Consider the following 18,541-nt stretch of genomic DNA (forward strand, 5'->3'; position numbering starts at 1 on the left):
GGAGCAGCTCCCTCAATCAGAGGCCTCTTGTTCCCACCCCTAAAAAGGACTTCATTAAATGCTTTAAATCCCTGAGCATTTGCCTCTTTCTTGGAGCCACCCCATTCTGGGCCTGGGCCCTCTGCGGCAGCTCAGCCATCTCATGCCTGTCCCAGGAGCTACCATTTTTGGATAACCAAAGGCCACAGTGAACTGAGAGGGTGGGAATAAACGTTCTTCCAAGGCAGGAACCAAGTTGACAAGCTCCTTCCAGACCTCTGAAAGAAGTGAGACCACCAGAGCCCAACTCTACTGGGGGATGTAAAGGAGGCTGGGGCTTTCCACATGCCCCAAACATCTACTGTAACTAAAACCCCTTCTTTCAAGGTTGATTTATTTGGTTGTTTCTTGAGAAGGGAAACACCTGAAGCCTTCTGGTGGTGAGCAGTTGCGTGTTAGTGTGCAACACCCCATTAACCAGGGCTAGACTGAGCCTGCCATGTTATAGTAAACGCAGCCGGGGCAGGAAAGCAGAAGGGACTAAAGGAAGCAGACCTCCAATGAGGGAGCCCGGGGCTCTAGCTACAAGTGTGCCCCCAGCGACCGCTCTAGGCTCTACTTTCTCCATCTATCCTGTGTAGGGCTTGAGTCCTCTTATAGTAAGGCCCTTTCCAGCTCTAACATTTCTGAGCCTAAGATGACTCAGGTGAGAAAGGAAGCAGGAAGGGGGGAGAAAGACAAGGAAGAGGATCATGGTAGGGAAAAGCAGAAAGGCTCCAACAGTGAATTCAGAACCTAGAGCCTGCCCTGGCCAGGTGGCAGTGGGTTAGAGCATTGTCCCCATACACCAAGGCTGCGGGTTTGTTCTCTGTCAGGGCACATACAAGAATCAACCCATGGGTGCATGGATAGGTGGAACAACAAATTAATGTTTCTCTTTCTCCCTTCCTCTCTGTCTCTCTAAAATCATTCTTTTAAAAATATCCTGGTAGAAGACTTCAAGCTAGCTAGGCTGGCTGACCTGCTCTCCCAGGCAAGACTAGCTCCCCTGTCTGCTAGCAGGACTTAGACCTGGCTGGCCAGGCCAGGAAGGATCAGGCGCCTGATTCAGCTCGGGAGTTATGGAACTCAGAGGGGTTGAAGGGGCCAAAATTGGGACCAGAGTCAAACAGTTCAAATAATACACCAAAGACTCCGCTGCAGTCTTTCTGCCTACAGCTCAGAGCTTGAACAAGTGGGTATGTCCCCCTAGAGCAGGAAGTCGAGGCCGAGGGAAGCCCAGAGAACGGTCAGAAGAAGCATAGCGGTCTTTCATCCTCAGGATCAGCACCTCACACCAGCCCTTCACCCATAGGCTTCAGCCCTGGCCTTGCCCAAGACTCTGGCTGGACCTCGGCCAGAAGTCCTCAGGACCCCACCTGGAACTCCTACCCAAAGTTCAGCCAAGCAGAGCACTGCAGAAGCCAGGATTGGCCCACACTTCTCAGACTGCCCTGTTCTCTCAGAACTCCTCAGGTCCTCTGTCCCTCTGCCTGCCGACCCCAGCACACAATGCGATAGCCCTCCACCTGCTCCGCCTCACTCTCAGCCCCATGCAGCAGGAGGCTGACCTTGCTGGCTACTGAGCTGCTGCCAATGGGTGGATCCCAGCGGAAATGGCTTCAGGTGCGGCTGCCTCGGTACCTGCTTTGTGCTCAGATCAGCTGGTGGTGGGGTCAGAGAGCATCTCCACAGGACCCAAATGGAAATGAAAACACGTCACTGTCACGTAGTTCAGTCCTTTATTGCCCTCAGGAAAGAGGAGTACCTCCACAGGGGTTGGGGGCAGCGAGGGGGTGGACACCTCCACTGCCCCAGTCCACCCCTCTGGGCTTCCTTTCACACCACTCTCTCTAATCATGCCTGGGGCGGGTCCTGAGTGAAGGGCCGGAAGGTAAAGAAGATGGGCTGGTCGGGCATCAGGATGAGGTTGAATGTTGTACCCACATCATTGAGATGTTGGATTTCAACTCTGAAATTCTCCAGAATCTGAGATAGAGGGGTGGTAGGCTTAGGGGACAAGTGGGGAGGGTCCATCTCCCCTGGGCCAGGCTCATTCACCTGTCGGTGGTGCCTGTTGAGTGTGGTTTGCGGAACTCTCAGGGGTTCCACCCCAGCTCCTAATCACCCTGCTCAGTGCCTGAAAACACCCCACTGGTGCTGGCACCCAATTCAGACTTCACTTTAGTTTCTGTAGAACCTTATCCCACCCTACCCCCATCCCATCACCACTATAGCACAGGGGGAGTGCCGATGGCCAGGGGCACCAATGGGTGATGAGTGGATTAACCCAAAGAGAAGGCAGCAGGGAATTGTGGGGGAGGGCTCTGGATAGAGATGGAGTGCTCTCATTAAGGTCAAAACCAGCCCAGGTGCTCCGAGGTCCCCATGCCAGACTCACGTGGATAAGGAAGAGGGTCATCTCAAGCTCAGCGATCCGTCGGCCCACACACTGCCGGATACCCCAGCCAAAGCCCAGGTTCCGGAAGTGGATGAGGTCCTTGTTTTTACCCAGCCATCGGGTGGGGTCAAATTTGCCCGGATTGAGGAAGAAGGTGGGATCTTGACCCATGGCATAGACAGCCACCTGCACCAATGTCTGGGGACAAGGTGAGCAGAAGCCTAAGTAGGCCTCACCTCCTCGTAGCCAGAAGCCTAACCAGGCTTCCCCACTCCCGCTCCCCAGCCTGGCTGCCCAGCTGTCCAGCAGACACTGTTCACTGTGTAACCTCGAACAAGACCCTACTCCTCCCTGAGCCTCCACCCATCAAAGGGGCATGACTGAAGCCACTAGGCCAGAGGTGGCCTTAGGGACTGTCTTGCCCTTTCCTCAGCACCAGAGGGCCCTCAAGACCCAAGTAGTAGCCCATGGGTTCACCCTCTTAATCCTGGGCTCCAGCATCATTCATACTCTGCCTACCACCTCTGCCCTTCATACTGCTGCTGCCAAGGACGCACCAGCCAGCTCCAGGAAGACAGGCAGAAGCTGCACCCATAAGGAACTATGGTTGGCTCCCAACCAGGCCCGCAGCCCTGCTGTACCTACCTTGGCAGGAATCATGTAATCTTGAAGAACCAAGTCATTCGCGAGGTATCTCTGCAGTGTCACTGAGATGGGGTGGAGCCTGCCAAAGGGAGGCATTCAGAAGCCAATGTCCTGAGGCCAGGGCAAAGTCTCCCTTCCCCCAGCATGGCAGCTCAGGCCCAGTGGCAGCACCCCCCACACCCCCACCCTCGCCCCGGGCCTACCTCAAAACTGGATGCAGAACCAGGACTCTGTTCCCTCCTCCCCATTCCCAGCTGTCTCCCCCAGACTACTCACTTCCACCAGCCCATCCCTATAATCCTGTCCCCAGGGAGCACATGTGGGGGAGGGGACAGCACTTGGGGTGGGGCCAGCATGGGTGGGTGTGGCTTGCCTCAGTGTCTCCTTGATGCTGGCTTTCAGGAGTGGGACCAGCTGCAGCAGCCTGCCCAGGTCTTCCCCGGCCTGATGCCGGGCGGCCAGGACCTCCTCACGCAGCGCCTCCTGTACCCTCAGGCTACGTGCCATCTCATACAGGTGCCACTGCAGCGTCATGGATGTCTGGCAGGGAGTGACAAGGAGGACCTGTCACTCCTTGAGGCACTAGACCTATGCTAAATTTTCATGTCCAAAGACCTCTCTTCTCACCCTCATTCCTGTATTCAGAGACCATCATCTACAAAAGCAAAGTTCAGTTCAAAAGACAGATGTCCCAGAAGGCTTTTTCCAGCCTGAGCAGTTTGGGGCAGCGCTTGTCCCTATTCTCATCCCTCTTATCAACAGAGCTCACCACTCCCCAACCTTTAGAAGGCTCCCACACAGCCAATGACTTCTTCCAAAGGACCACAGAGGCCTTTGGAGGGCAACACCCCCTTCTGTAACAGTTATCCCCTGACTGACTGCAATGCCTTTTGAAATGATGGTTAAACAAGCAGCGCTCTCAGAACATCCCCCAAATTTTAGTATTTGCCTCTAGCAGCAAAGCAGAAAAAGAAGGCTCAGATAACAAACCCAGGACCACCACCTGGGTCTTGTCCGTGTTGCCATTAGCATGTGGTGCAGACTGGGATGAACCTGCTAATCTCATTATTAGCCAGAGTTGTGACCGTTAGCCCTTCCCTGAAGGTCTGAGCAACCCTCACCAAGCCCCACGGGTCCACACACCTCTGTGGCAGAACCCCGGGCTGGTGCAGCCCTCCCTCCCAGGGTTAGACATGGGTTGCTGCACATTCTTACCAAGATTCTTATTTTTGTCCAAGAGGTTTGAACATTCTCCTCTTTCCTCCCTGCAGGAACAATCATGAAAACGTGCCATCCAGACCCTTGCCTGGCTCCCCGGATCCCCCCTGATCAAGTGCAGAAGCTCTAGCCTGATGAACAGGGCTCCCCAACACCTGCCCACCGCTCCCAGCCTCACCACAACTGTTCTCCCACATGCACCTAGCTGCACTGAGCTCCATGCAGTTCCTGAAGCCAGAGATCTTCCTCTGGTGGGTTCTTCTTCCTAGAATTCCCTTCCCAGCCTGGGAAACCAGTCTGTACTCCAAAGCTCAACTCAAATCTGTGTATTTGTCTCACTGTGTCCAAGTCCAGACAGAGTGGCTACTGGGGAAACACTTGTATATTAAAGTAGGCAGCTAAGTGACCTTACCTAAGTTACTGTGTGACCTTACCTAAGTTACTTAACCAGTTTCCTAATCTGAAAGGGGGAAAGCAGATAATAATAATATACCTCATAGTTCTGTTTTTAAACACTAAATGAATTAATTCATGTGCAAAGCTTCAGCCCCTGCCTGGTGTATAGTGTGTATACAATAAACATTACCTAACAATAATGGCTGCTTTTTTCTTTTCTTTCTTTTTTTCTTTTCTTTTCTTTTTATTTTTTTTTTTTTTTTTTTTTTTTTAAATCCCTTCTACACAACTAACAAAAACTAGGTTTAAAATACGATCTAAGGCCTGGCCTTTGGTGGCACACTGTATAGAGCATTGACCTAGAATTATGAGATTGCTGGTTGGAAACCCTGGGCTTGCCCACTCAAGGCACATATGATAAGCAAACAATGAACAACTAAAGTGAAGCAACTACGAGTTGATACTTCTCACTCCCACCTTGTAAAATCAATAAATGAAATCTTTAAAAATAAAAACACTCAAAGTTTCCATCTGCAGCCTGTTTCAGGGACTGAAATTCAAGTCCTCCATTAGAGCACAATATAAGTAAGATACCTAGGAAACCAAATTATTCACCTATGGGACTTGGATGCACACGTCTCCCTAGTCCTGAAATGCTATCCTTCCTCTCTCCTCCTGGCAACAGCCTTCAAGACACAAGTTGAATTTTAGCTCCTCTCTGGAGTGCCCCCTGCTCATGCCTGCTCATCCTGCCCTATGACATAGGTCGGTGGTCATCTGTGCATGAGCTGTCTCCTTGTCATGGGCTGAATTCTATTCCCCCAAATTTATAGGTTGACACCCGAACCCCCAACATTTCACAATGGGACTGTATTTGGAGACAAGGTGTTAAGAGATGTAAGAAGGTAAAAAGAGGTCACTGGGGTGGGCCCCCCTCTAATAGGACCAGTGTTCTTCTAAGAAGAGACACAGGGACAACTGTGTGAAGACACTGGGAGAAGAGTGGCCTCAGAAGAAACCAACCCTGCTGACACCTTGATCTTGAACATCTAGCTCCAGAACTGTGAGAAAAAAACCCATCTGTTGTAGAAGCCATTCTGTGTGCACACTAATACGCTCCTCCTCTTGTGGCCATTTGACACATTCGGGGTCTGTTGTGTCCATCTTTATGGTCTCAGTGCCTGAATCATAACTAATAACCAATAAACACTAAGTAATTAACCCTCCCTGTCACATGACCATGAGAAAGGAACATTGGAGAAAGGAAGGGTGCACAGGAAGACAGGTTCTGGGGTCAAGGAGAGAATTTTCTGGTTGTGCTGCCTGTGGAGAGCAGAGGGCCTGAGGAAGATATTACAGAAGTACCTCCAGGGGTGGGGAAAAAATTCCACTGGCTCCCAGCTTTTCTGAGGTCTTGACTGCCTTACTGAGTACAGTGAGCTGTGTCCCCTACCTGTGACTGAAGGATGTCTCCTTTAAAGACTTCATTCAGGACCTGGGCTTACCACCTATGACCAGTCACTCCCTTCTCATAAGTAAAGGAAAAATGTTGGGCCCTGGCCAGGTGGCTCAGTTGGGTTAAAACATCATTCTGGTAAACCAAAGTGGCAGGTTCATTCCAGATCAGTCCACATACAAGAATCAACCAATGAATGCATAAATAAGTGGAACAGGCTCTGGCCGGTTGGCTCAGTGGTAGAGTGTCGGCCCTGCGTGTGGAAGGCTCAGATTTGATTCCCGGCTAGGGTACACAGGAAAAGCGCCCATCTGCTTCTCTACCCTTCTTCCTCTCCTTTCTCTCTGTCTCTCTCTTCCCCTCCGCAGCCAAGGCTCCATTGGAGCAAAGTTGGCCCAGGCGATGGCTCAATGGCCTCCACCTCAGGTGCTAAAAAAATGGCTCCAGCCACAGCAGAGAACACCCCAGATGGGCAGAGCATTGCCCCCCGGTGGGCTTGCCAGGTGGATCTCGGTCAGGCGCATGCAGGAGTCTGTCTTTCTGCCTCCCCGCTTCTCACTTCAGAAAAATACAAAAAAATAAGTGGAAAAATAAATCAATCTCTCTCTCTCCCCTTTCTTTCTTTAAAGTTAATAAAATTTTTTAAAAAGGTGTTTAATGTTGGCTCAGCCTCAAGAAATGCTCCACAGATGACTGACTTCACCTCAGTCCTCTAGAAGATGAACCTTTAGGAAATGGAGTCAGAAAAGGCAATCTACTCCCAACATGGGCAGGGTTTTGGATGAGGCAAACAGGTATTAAAGGGACACAGAGCACAAGAAAGGACAGAGTGTGCCCCTACAGTCACCTCACCGTGTCCACGCCCCCTGCCAACATCTCCGTGATATTGGCCTTCACATCCTCGAAGAGCAGCTTGCTATTCCCCAGGAGACGGTAGAGGACACCCGGGTAATTGCTGAAGTCTCTTTTCTGTCTCAGGTCCAAGTAGAAGTTCTGGGTGTATTTTTCAGCTGTGGACCAGCAGAAGGAAGAAAAAAAAAAGAGTGAAGGTGTCTGTAGGCGGAGGTGGGAGGGGGAATGGAGCCTCTGAGCCTTGGTGAGGGGCAGTACCAAGGGCCTGGAGATTCGAGCCCTGCACCTTCTGGGCTGCCATTTTCCTGAGCACATACTATCTGATAAGCCCTTCTTATCTGTTTCTTTGTTTAATTCTTGAGCACAACTCTTTGGGGATATGTGAGAGCACCCTCGTTGTACAGGTAAGGAAACAGATGCCCACAACGGGTGGCGACTTGCCCAAGGTCAGATGGGTATCAGGAGCAGAGGCAGGCTTTGACTCCAGATCTGGTATCGTCACCACACTCCAATCAGCTCTCTACCCCCCTTTACTAATCTCAATCACCCAAGCCCCAGTCTGTCACCAAGCACAGCCGGGTTTAGAACTCTGATCCCTGACCCGTGTTGGGGATCACAGGTTTCTTGGAAGAACCTGAGAGACATCATTGATATCCTTTCTCCATAAAAATCTAATCATCCCCAACAGCTGACCTTCAACTTACCATTTCTAGGACTTCTAGAACCTTCCTGATGGCCATCCCTTCCCACCCGATGATGGGTTTCCTACATGGCAAGTCAGTGCCTATTGACATAACGGGACAAAGAGGCAAGCCAGGGCTGGAGGTTCCAGCGGTGTTGTGTGTGTGTGTGTGTGTGTGTGTGTGTGTCTCCACCCAGGCCTGGGGTTCCCATACCCTGAGGTAGATAAGACTCCCCTGACCCCAGAGTGAGTACAGCCAGAAGAATCCCCACCTTTACTGAAAATCACGTCCCACGCGGCCACATGGTCCCGCCATGTCTTGGTCCTGAACAGACGAAATAGGTCTGGGGGGAGCAGGAGCATGGGGACGCTGGTGTGGAACATCTGGTAAACAGCATCAATGAACCGCTGGGCCTCAGGGTCCACGACCTCCTCCAACATCCCCAGACGCTCCCCAAATATGACATTGGTGATGGCTGCAGGGACGGCATGCGCTGAAGAACATTTTCCAACCTGGCCACCTGAGACCCTCCGCTCCCAGGGACCCCCACCTACCCACCCCTCCAGCACAGAGGATCTCCTGTCTTGGACCTCAGTCCCCTTCAGTAAAGAGATGGGGGCCTGAGGCTTATGGGGCTGAAACGTCAAGGCTGAGGAAACCTCGGCTGCAGGTGTGCCCTTCTGGCCATCACTCAGGACATCCAGACTGGCAGGTGCAAGACCCTGGAAAGGGACCGCTGGGATGGGAAACAGTCTGCAGCAGACCCGGAAACGAGCTCAGGTTGGGAGGAAACTGCTCCACCCATACTTCTACCCTAAGAGTCTGCACCCCAAGCAACCTCTAAGATTTCCTCCTGGGAAGAGAGATGTCTCATTTAAAATTGACCAAATTGGCCTGACCTCTGGTGGTGCAGTGGATAAAGCCTGGACCTGGAATGCTGATGTCACCAGTTGAAAACCCTGGCCTTGTCTGGTCAAGGCACATATGGGAGTTGATGCTTCCTGCTGCTCTTCCCCTTTCTCTCTCTCTCTCTCTCTCCTCTCTCTCTCTCTCTCTCTCTCTCTCTCTCTCTCTCCTCTCTAAAATTGAATAAATAAAATCTATAAAAAAAAAGTAAAATAAAATTGACCAAATTGACTAAATACTTCCTATAACAGGCCAGGTGGGAGACTAGGAGACATAAAGCCCTGGTAATTGGCCATGCAGGACCCACTCTGGCTGGGTCTTAAGAAGTCACAACAACCCCGAGTTTTTCCTACCTACGAGGTCAGGAATGTGCATGCTGATTTTATACCAAGCTCTGGGCATCCCAACCTTCCTGTAGTGTTCACATGAGCCCATCATGCCACAGGACCTTTACATGAGCTGTTCCTCCTGCCTATACTACCCAATCTCCTTACCTCATCTGGATAACTCCTACATATCCTTCAATACCCAATTCTGATCAACCACCCAATCCTCCCTACCCATTCCAGACTTCAAAGGTGTATGTCCCAGGAGAGAGAGATCTGCAGAATGAAGAGCTAAGCTACACTCTTGCTTTTGGAGGGCAGTGGCAACAGGGACTTACAGTTTGGACACCCTTGCTCTCTAGGCATGAATTCTACATAAGAGAGTTCAGCTCCCCCTGGCCAGTTGATCACAGACGGAGGGAGTGGCCAGCAGTTCATCCCAAAAGCCCATCCAACACTTCTTCAGGGTCTATGCCGGCTGGGTCTCAGGATGGAATGCTGGGTTCTCCCAGCCCCCAAGACAGCCGCCAGGTAGTGCCAGCCCCTTACACTCGAAGGCAAAGCGAAACAGGTCGTCACTGATGTCCCCTGAGAACTTTCCGGAACCCTGCTTGATGCGCCTGTGCAGGAGGTTGATGAAGTCCTGGGACACGGGGTCCAGCAGGGGAATGAAGTTCTTCATGGCATCTGGACTCATCACCTCCTGGTTCAGGGCCAGCCGGTCTTTCTTCCAGGCTCCCGACTTCCTAGGAAAACACAGGCCCTTCACTGTGACAAACCCCAGGCGTGGCATGCAGAGGGGATGGCTGGGCTCTCCCAGAGGCCAGGCCACAGCTCCAAGTCCAGCACTCACATCTACCCTGCCCTCGCCTCCTTCCAACACCTGTTCCTGCTGGGCCTGAGAGAAGAGAAGGGGAGAAAGTGGGCGTGCAAGCTAGGAACTCGGGGTCTTGGAGCCTTTCAGTTTCTTTCAAGCCCCCTAGTCTCTGCCTCGGCTACAGGTATGCCTTCCCCATCACTCTTCCTTCCCCCTGGCTGTTGTTCACCTACTGCCATTCAAGGATCCCTGGATGTCACCTCCTCTGACCCCTCCTCCCCCACAGACACAACTGATCAACCTCTCCCTGCCCTAGCATGTCCTATTATTCACATTGGTAGGGATTCTCAAGTGCCCAGAGTCAGGTCAGTGATAAATCTCATCTTATAGCCCACTCTAGAAAACAGATTCATGCAAAGCCCTCTTTCTATTTGGGAGGCTTTGTTTGTTTTTAAGAAAGGTAGTCTCTAGGCCCTGGCCGGTTGACTCAGTGGTAGAGCGTCGGCCTGGCATGCAGGAGTCCCAGGTTCGATTCCCAGCCAGGGCACACAGGAGAAGCGCCCATCTGCTTCTCTACCCCTCCCCCTCTCCTTCCTCTCTGTCTCTCTCTTCCCCTCCCGCAGCCAAGGCTCCATTGGAGCAAAGTTGGCCTGGGCTCTGAGGATGGCTTTGTGGCCTCTGTCTCAGGTGCTAGAATGGCTCTGGTTGCAACAGAGTGATGCCCCAGATGAGCAGACATCGTCCCCTGGTGGGCATGCCAGGTGGATCCTGGTTGGGCGCATGCGGGAGTCTGTCTAACTGCCTCCCTGTTTCCAACTTCAGAAAAATACAAAAAATAAAAATAAAATAAAAAGAAGAAAGGTAGTCTCTAAAAAACAAAAAGGGAGGGAATGGTATTGTAAATTCATAACCTAATAGGACAACCAGATACAATTACAGTAATTTATATGTCCACCTGGTGCTCCCTAACTAAGAGGACCACCCACCTGACTCCCTTGCTGGCTTTTGTATATGGTTTTACCTGATCTGCACATATTTCTAAAACATACTTTCTTGCTCTGGCTGGGTAGCTCAGCTAGTTAAAGCGTTGTCCCGCTATACCACAGTTGCAAGTTTTATCCCTCATCAAGACACAGACAAGAATCAGCCAATGAATGCATAAATAATTAGAGTAACAAATTGTTATCTCTCTCTTTCTCTCAATCAATCAATACATAAAATTAAAAAATAATAAGAAAATATACTTTCTTGTCAAGGCTTGGAGGATTTGCTTTTTTCACTCACTTTTATCTGTCTTGGTACCATCTGCACTGTTGGGGTCACTGAGCTTGTTCATTTTGAGTGGCACCCACCACCACTCACTGTTGGGCATTTAGGGGGTTTCCTGGGCTTTGTGCTTATGCATGGCACTGCCGCGGACATTCTGTGCCTCCCTGCGGGGTGCTCTAGAGCACACCTCAGAGTGCGCCATTGCTGTAACATGAGGCCATCGTACAACAGGCCATGTCCAACCCTTTCCCCGAGTGCTGGTACCCGTTTTCATCCTGCTAGAAATCCAGAAGAGTTCCTGTTTCGTGACCTCACCAGTGCTTGGCGTGGTCACATTTTACATTCATGATGAGCAAATTGGTGGAAATCAGTACCCACTCTCCAGAAACTGCTAGTCTGTCCTGTGTCTCAGTACCCTCTCAGACAGTGAGGGACTCACAGTGGCGGGGCCCTGCTCTGCATGTCACTGAACCCCTAGAGCCTGACACAGAGTAGGTGCTCAGTGAGACAGACTTAACAAATGCACTAATAAAGGAGAACCCTGCTGCAAGGTCTTCAGTCACTCATGCAGCTCTTCAGCCTGACTGCGTCCCAGACAGCAGGCACCACAGGTCAGAACTGCTGCCCTCTGTTTTATGGAGGCAGAAAGAGGACAGGAGTTTGCCTAGAAAGAACAGAGCAAGCAGCTCCTCTCCCCAGCTCCTGCCCTTGCCACAGCTGCCCCTCATCTCCCTCCAGCCCCTGGGAGATGTCCCAGGACTCACTTGAACAGGACCCCGATGGGTCTCTGGTAATGCTGGTGGTAGGCAACCCAGGGCGGGATGCAATATCGTTCTGGGGTGGACCCCTCAAACTTAAAGAGAAGGGCTACATCCTCAGGTTTAATGATAAACACCGACTCCATGTTGCCAAGCTTCTCCCTGGAAAGAAGGAGCAGGGTGATGGCGTGAAGGTCCAAGGGGAGCCGAATAGACCTTGCACAGTCAGGACAGGGGCCTCAGTTCATCTGTCAACACCTCATGGCTGAGAGTGCCCAGCAGGTGATCCTGGGAATGGGTCCCATTTCCTCAGGGTATTTGCTGGCTCACACCCCCTGAGTCTCAGTGTCTTCTTTTAGAAAATGGAGAGGACAGTGCTTGCTTCACAGGGCTGCTAAAGGAGATAAAGAAGTCCATGGACATGACTCCTATGAGGCCTTCTGTAAGGAACAGCTTTATGCTCCTATTCTTGTCCATCAGCTGGTGTCATGCCATACCGTGTCTTGCAGGCCAGCCCTAACCCCACCCCACCTTCTATGGGCCATCAAGTCATCCACCCCAAGCTCATCCCCTGTCATTCTTCCTACTGTTAATCCCGTCAGCACTCTTTCATCCACTGTAGAGCTCGGAAACAAAGCACCTTCCTGTCACCACTGGAAGTGACCCTGTACTAGAATGACTCTATGGAGCTTGCTAGGCAAGTCATATACTTGCCAGTCAATTCCTGCTAAGCTCTAGGACTGATTTTCTAGGAATGACTACCTGGCTTCCATGGCATAAGCCCGACAAAGCACTGACACAGTAGTTGACATAAGAAACATCCAGCCTGACTGTTGGTGGCACAGGACAGAGCATCAGCCTGGGATGCTAAGGTCCCAGGTTTGAAACCCCAAATTACTGCCTTGAGTGTGGGCTTATCCAGCTTGAGTGCAGGCTCACCAGCTCAAGCACTGGGTTGCTGACTTGAACATGAGCCCATCTATAGTCACTAGCTTGAGCCCAAAGGTTACTGGCTTGAGTAAGGGGTCATTGGCTTAGCTGTAGCCCCCCAGTCAAGACACATATGAGATAGCAATCAGCCTGGCCTGTGGTGGCGCAGTGGATAAAGCGTCGACCTGGAAATGCTGAGGTCACTGGTTCAAAACCCTGGGCTTGCCTAGTCAAGATACATATGGGAATTGATGCTTTCTGCTCCTCCCCTCTTCTTTCTTTCTTTCTCTCTCTCACCTCTCTCTCTAAAAATGAATAAATAAAATCAAAAATAAAATAAAGTGGCAGTATCATTAAAAAAAAGAAAGCAATCAATGAACAACCAAAATGATGCAACTATGAGTTGATGCTTCTCATCTCTCTCCCTTCCCCTGCCCCTGCTTCTCTCTCTCATTCTCGATAAAAAGAAAGAAAAGGAAAAAAGAAAAGAGAAGAAACATCCAAACCTGTAGAGAATTTTATAAGAGTTTATTTCAGCCAAAATGGAAGACAATTGCTGGGAAGTAAGATTTCAAGGTGACCCTGGCCAGTTGGCTCAGTGGTAGAGTGTCGGCCTGGCTTGTGGAAATCCTGGGTTCAATTCCCAGTCAGAGCACACAGAAGCATCTGCATCTCTTCCCCTCCCCCTCCCTCTCTCTTTTTCTCTCTCTCTCTCTCTCTTCCCCTCCAGCTTGATTGATTAGAACACGCACTAGCCCTGGTTGCTTAGGATAGCTCCCTGGAGCCTCTACCTCAGGTACTAAAAATAGCTCAGTTGCCAGCATGGCCTGAGATGGGCAGAGCATTGGCTCCAGATGGGGGTTGCCGGGTGGATCCTGGTGGCAGCACATGCAGGAGTCTGTCTCTCTATTTCCCTTACCTCTCACTTGGAAAACAAGGAAAAAAAATGACCTCAGGAAGCACTTTGCAAGCAGTCTCTTTAAAACAGTGGTCCCCAACCCCCGGGTTGCAGACTGGTACCGGTCTGTGGACCATTTGGTACCGGTCCACAGAGAAAGAATAAATAACTTACATTATTTCCATTTTATTTATATTTAAGTCTGAACCATGTTTTATTTTTTTTAAATGACCAGATTCCCTCTGTTACATTCGTCTAAGACTCACTCTTGACGCTTGTCTCAGTCACGTGATACATTTATCCATCCCCACCCTCAAGGCCGATTCATGAAAATATAAAGGTTGGGAACCACTGCTTTAAAAGACAACTGTCGAGAAACCACAGAAAACTCCACTTCTCACTTGCATCTGTGTGTGTGTGTGTGTGTGCACGCACCTTCCTTTTGCACAACAAATTCAAGATACGCTTTAAGGCAAAATATCAGAAGTACTTACAGTTACAAGGTGAGTTCTCTCTTTCCCTCCCTCCTGCCTCCCCTTTCTGCCATCCTTCCTCCCTCAGTGATGAAAGGCAGAGGGAGGTGGAGGGGTGGTGCGACTGAGGAGAGGGAGCAGGAGAGACCACTGACCTGTAAACTCTGGCCTTACCTTCCCAATCCTCCCAGGAAATGCCCTCAAGTGCTTTTCCAGGCACCACATGTCCCCACACCACTAGCTTAACGCCTCTACCCTGACTTAGCAGAGTCCTTAAACTGCTATTATTATCATCAATTCTGCTGCTGGGACTCAAGCCCAAGGCAATGCTAACCTGACATGGGACAGTGAAGCCTGATGGATGAGGGGTTCATCACAGTGTCATGTCTAATAGCAAAACGAAAACAAAAAAGAAGCTCTAGAGTCCACTTTAAAGAACATATGGCTAAAAACATATGGTTTATCCATACCATGGACTATGAGACTGCCTTTTTAAACTATATTAAAGAGAGAAAAGAGGAAAGTCCTCAATGTATTGTGGGACAACCTAAAACGGCATGTATATATATTCACATCCCTAATGGTACATAGATATCAAAATGGAGGTTGTAGCTGATTTCAATTTTTCATTTGTGCTTTGTGCTTGTTTATATTTTCCAAATTGTTCTATAAATATAAACAAGAACAGCCTTTTTACAAGAACAGCCTTTTTTTTTTTTTTTTTTTTTTTTTAGTGAGAGGAGGGGAGGCAGAGACAGACTCCCACATGTGCCCCAAACGGGATCCACCCAGCCACCCAGCAAGCCCACTAGGGGGCGATGCTCTGCCTATCTGGGGCCATTGCTTCAGTGCTCAGGAACTGAACACCCGAGACCAACTTTGCTTGAACCAATAGAGCCATAGTTGTGGGAGAGGAAGAGAGAGAGAGAGAGAGAGAGAGAGAGAGAGAGAAGGGGGAGGGGTAGAGAAGCAGATGTTTTTTTCTCCTGTGTGTCCTGACCAGGAATCCAACCCAGGACATCTACATGATGGGCCAATGCTCTAACACTAAGCTAACCGGCCAGGGCCAACAGCTTTTTTATTAAGAAAAAACTTACAGGGATGCGGGAGGTAGGAGAGGGTAAATGGGGATAAGTGGTGATAGAAGGAGTCCTGACTGGGGGTGGAGAACACACAATACAATATACAGATGATGTATTATAGAATTGTACATCTGAAACCTATATAATTTTTAAATAATGTCACCCCAATAAATTTTAAAAATAATAAAAGAAAAGAAAGGGGAAAAAACCTGCAGAAGTTATATTTTTAAGTTCCTTGTGTTTATTCAGAAGTTTACCGTTCCTAGGCTCTATGTTAGATTATAATGGCAACATACTAAACATCAGTCAGACTCCTAATGAGCTCTATGACTTTGGCAAAACTTTTCTCCCTGCGCCTCAGTTTTCCCGTCAGTAAAATGGGGATTATATTACCCAAGGACATGCTGCAAGGCCCAGGTGAAAGTGACTCAGAAAACAGAATGGGGCCTGATAAAGGGCATAGGAGGTTGAGAGTAGCGAGGGGTCACCCTGAAGTAAGATTGGGTGGTAGAGGCACTAAGAGGTCTGGGAGAGAGAAGGAGAAGGTAGATGCAGGAGCAGCCTTCTCCCAAGCCTGACATTCAGCCTGGGGCCTCCTGACCTCCAACCAGCTGTGAGAAAGCTTTTTCAGATTTCGAAGTGAGTTGAGGGAAAGGAAGTAACCCTATTAAGGAAGCCACTGGACCCCTACACACACAAGCCTGCCCTCCAGCCCCCACCTACCTTGCTAGCCAGCCAACATGACCTTTCCCCATCAAAGTACAATGCACTGTCCCTCCTGATGTTCCTTCCCTGACCCTAACCATCACCTCCACCACCTCCCATCCCCCTCAGCTATGACTTCAGAAAAGAACCTAAGCATGACCTGAAGGTGATCCACCTTAAAAAAGGCTAAACCACCTGACCTGTGTGGCTCAGTGGATGAATTGTCGACCTGGAATGATGAGGCCACTGGTTCGAAACCCCGGGCTTGCCCGGTCAAGGCACATAGGAAAAGCAACTAATAAGAGTTGATATTTCCTGCTCTTCCCCCTCCCCCCCTTCTCTCCCCTCTCTCAGTAAATAAAATCTTAAAAAGAAAGAGAGAGAGAGAGAGAGAGAGAGAGAGAGAGAGAGAGAGAGAGAAAGGAAGGAAGGAAGGGAGGGAAGGAGGGAGGAGAAGAGAGGGAGGGAGGAAAGGAAGGAGGAAAGAAAGGAGGAAGAAAAGGAGGGAGAAAAGAAGGAAGGAAGGAAGGAAGGAAGGAAGGAAGGAAGGAAGGAAGGAAGGAAGGAAGGAAGGAAGAAAGAAAGAGCCTGACCAGGTGGTGACACAGTGGATAGAGCGTCGGACTGGGATGCAGAGGACCCAGGTTCGAGACCCTGAGGTCGCCAGCTTGAGCGTGGGCTCATCTGGTTTGAGCAAAAGCTCACCAACTTGGACCCAAGGTCACTGGGTCCAACAAGGGGTTACTCAGTCAGCTGAAGGCCCGTGGTCAAGGCACATACGAGAAAGCAATCAATGAACAACTAAGGTGTTGCAACGCACAATGAAAAACTAATGATTGATGCTTCTCATCTCTCTCCGTTCCTATCTGTCTGTCCCCATCTATCTGTCTCTCTGACTCACTCTCTGTAAAAAATAAAAAATAAATTAAAAAAAAAAAAAAGAAAGAAAGAACCAGAAGTACAGCCTACCACCAGGGGCAGCCCACAGACACCTGTTCTCCACCCCAACCCCCTACAAGTGGCAGTGCTCAGAAGCCAAAAGACCAAAGTCCCTTTCTTCTGGCAGGAAGCAAGACAGATGCTTAGAGAAGAGGGACTTCAGCCAGGCCAAGTGGAAGGGACAAAACCAGATGCTTCAGGATGCACAGGGCTAGGGAAGAAGCCAGCACCCCAACAGGACTGGGATCCGCTGGGTGACCAGGGCAAGAATCTTCACCTCTCTGAGCTTTAGTCCCTTCTGACAATGGGTGTGGCACACTTACCTTCCAGGGGTCTTGAGGATAATAATGGATGTAGGGAGGCAGTTAACCAAGCTTGTTCTCTTACCATCTCCCTCACCCACCCCTACGAAGTTTCAAAGGGTGTGGGGCCTGGGAAGAACTGAGGCTGGGATTGGAACCCACTGCATGGGAAGCCTTATCTTTTGTCCTGCCACCATCACTGGGGGGGAGGAGGACACAGGGAGGCTGCCTGGGCCTCTCTCCCTCCATATCCCACCAACTCCCACCCTCTGCCAGGCTTACCTATAAATGGGGCCATACTTCTGGAAGTTCTGGACTTGGTGATGGTGGAAATTCTGTGAGCCTTTTTCCCTCCAGAAATGGTACAAGTTTAGCCAGCCATTGTCACCAGGTGAGGGGATTTCACTGAAGGGGCGCGGCATTCGAGTGGAGATTCGGGCCCCCTCTCCAGAGAGCACCCTGGGATGCCCTGGCCCCTCCTGCGGGGCACTCAAGAGGGGCTGGTAGCCTTTGACCCGGACTGAGCGCAGAGGCAGTCTCCTGACCAACATGCTGTCCCCAGGATTGCCACTGTTGCTACTCTTACTGCAGCAGGGCCTGACAAGAGACTCTGGCTCTGGGCCTCTGGGGCCCAGCTTATATCCACCAGCTCAAGGTTAAGAGAGAAGCTGACAAAGCAGTGACTGCCCTCCCCCTCCTCTGGTTGTTTCCAGCTCACATACTGCCCCTCCCAGAAGGTACCAAGGCTCAGCTTGGAAGTTCTGCAGCCAAGAGAGGCTCCCCAAGCACAAGGAGACCCTTCTGTCTCTGTCCCCAGTGCCAGGCCCTGCAGGACCTCAAAACGGCTTAGAAATGACACAGGTCTGTGCTTCTCTGGAGTCTCCTTCTGACCCCCACAGTGGGACCCAGCTACTGGCAGACATTGTCAGGACCTGCCAGCTGCTTGGGCTCGAGGACAATAATGGGGGCCTGAGAGGAGGTTGGAGGAAGCTTGCAGTTTGGGCAGCATACATTTTAATCATGACCCTGTCATGTGAGTGTGTGTGTGTGTGTGTGTGATTATAAACTGTTTTTGAATAGTTTCTTGATTATTTTTGTTTTTATTCATTTTCTACAGTTCTCTGATTTTAAAGTTCTACTTTCTCTGCTTGCAAAAAAACAAACAAAAACTATTTTCTGAAAATGTTGTAATTGGCCAATGTTGCTATTATTATTTCTGAAAATACTAACTATAAAAGTAAATTATAGTCATATCTGCTCACTGCAGAACACTTGAGAAAAAGAACAAGCAAGAAAAATAACCATTTCCTGAGTCTTTTTTCTTTCTATTTTTTATTGATTGAATTTTTAGAGAGAGGGGAAGAGAGAGAAAGGGGGCAGGAAGAGAAACAGGAAGCATCAATTCATAGTGGTTGCTTCCTGTATGTACTTGACAGGGCAAGCCCAGGGTTTCAAACTAGCAACCTC

General features: G+C 50.0%; 1 protein-coding gene across 1 annotated transcript; it reads right to left on the reverse strand.

The window, feature by feature from the left end:
* Nucleotides 1-1,743: 1,743 nt before the first annotated feature.
* On the reverse strand, nucleotides 1,744-17,697 carry CYP11A1 (cytochrome P450 family 11 subfamily A member 1). Its single transcript, XM_066276304.1, has 9 exons — nucleotides 17,357-17,697; nucleotides 11,752-11,907; nucleotides 9,451-9,647; nucleotides 7,941-8,144; nucleotides 6,987-7,144; nucleotides 3,438-3,604; nucleotides 3,065-3,143; nucleotides 2,420-2,617; nucleotides 1,744-2,007 (listed from the first exon to the last, which is right to left on the reverse strand). Exons 1-9 carry the CDS (start codon nucleotides 17,623-17,625, stop codon nucleotides 1,876-1,878), a joined length of 1,560 nt encoding a protein of 519 aa, XP_066132401.1. The 5' UTR covers nucleotides 17,626-17,697; the 3' UTR covers nucleotides 1,744-1,875.
* Between the last annotated feature and the right edge of the window lie 844 nt (nucleotides 17,698-18,541).

This window comes from Saccopteryx bilineata, chromosome 4, assembly GCF_036850765.1.
Source record: "Saccopteryx bilineata isolate mSacBil1 chromosome 4, mSacBil1_pri_phased_curated, whole genome shotgun sequence".
NCBI lineage: Eukaryota > Metazoa > Chordata > Mammalia > Chiroptera > Emballonuridae > Saccopteryx > Saccopteryx bilineata.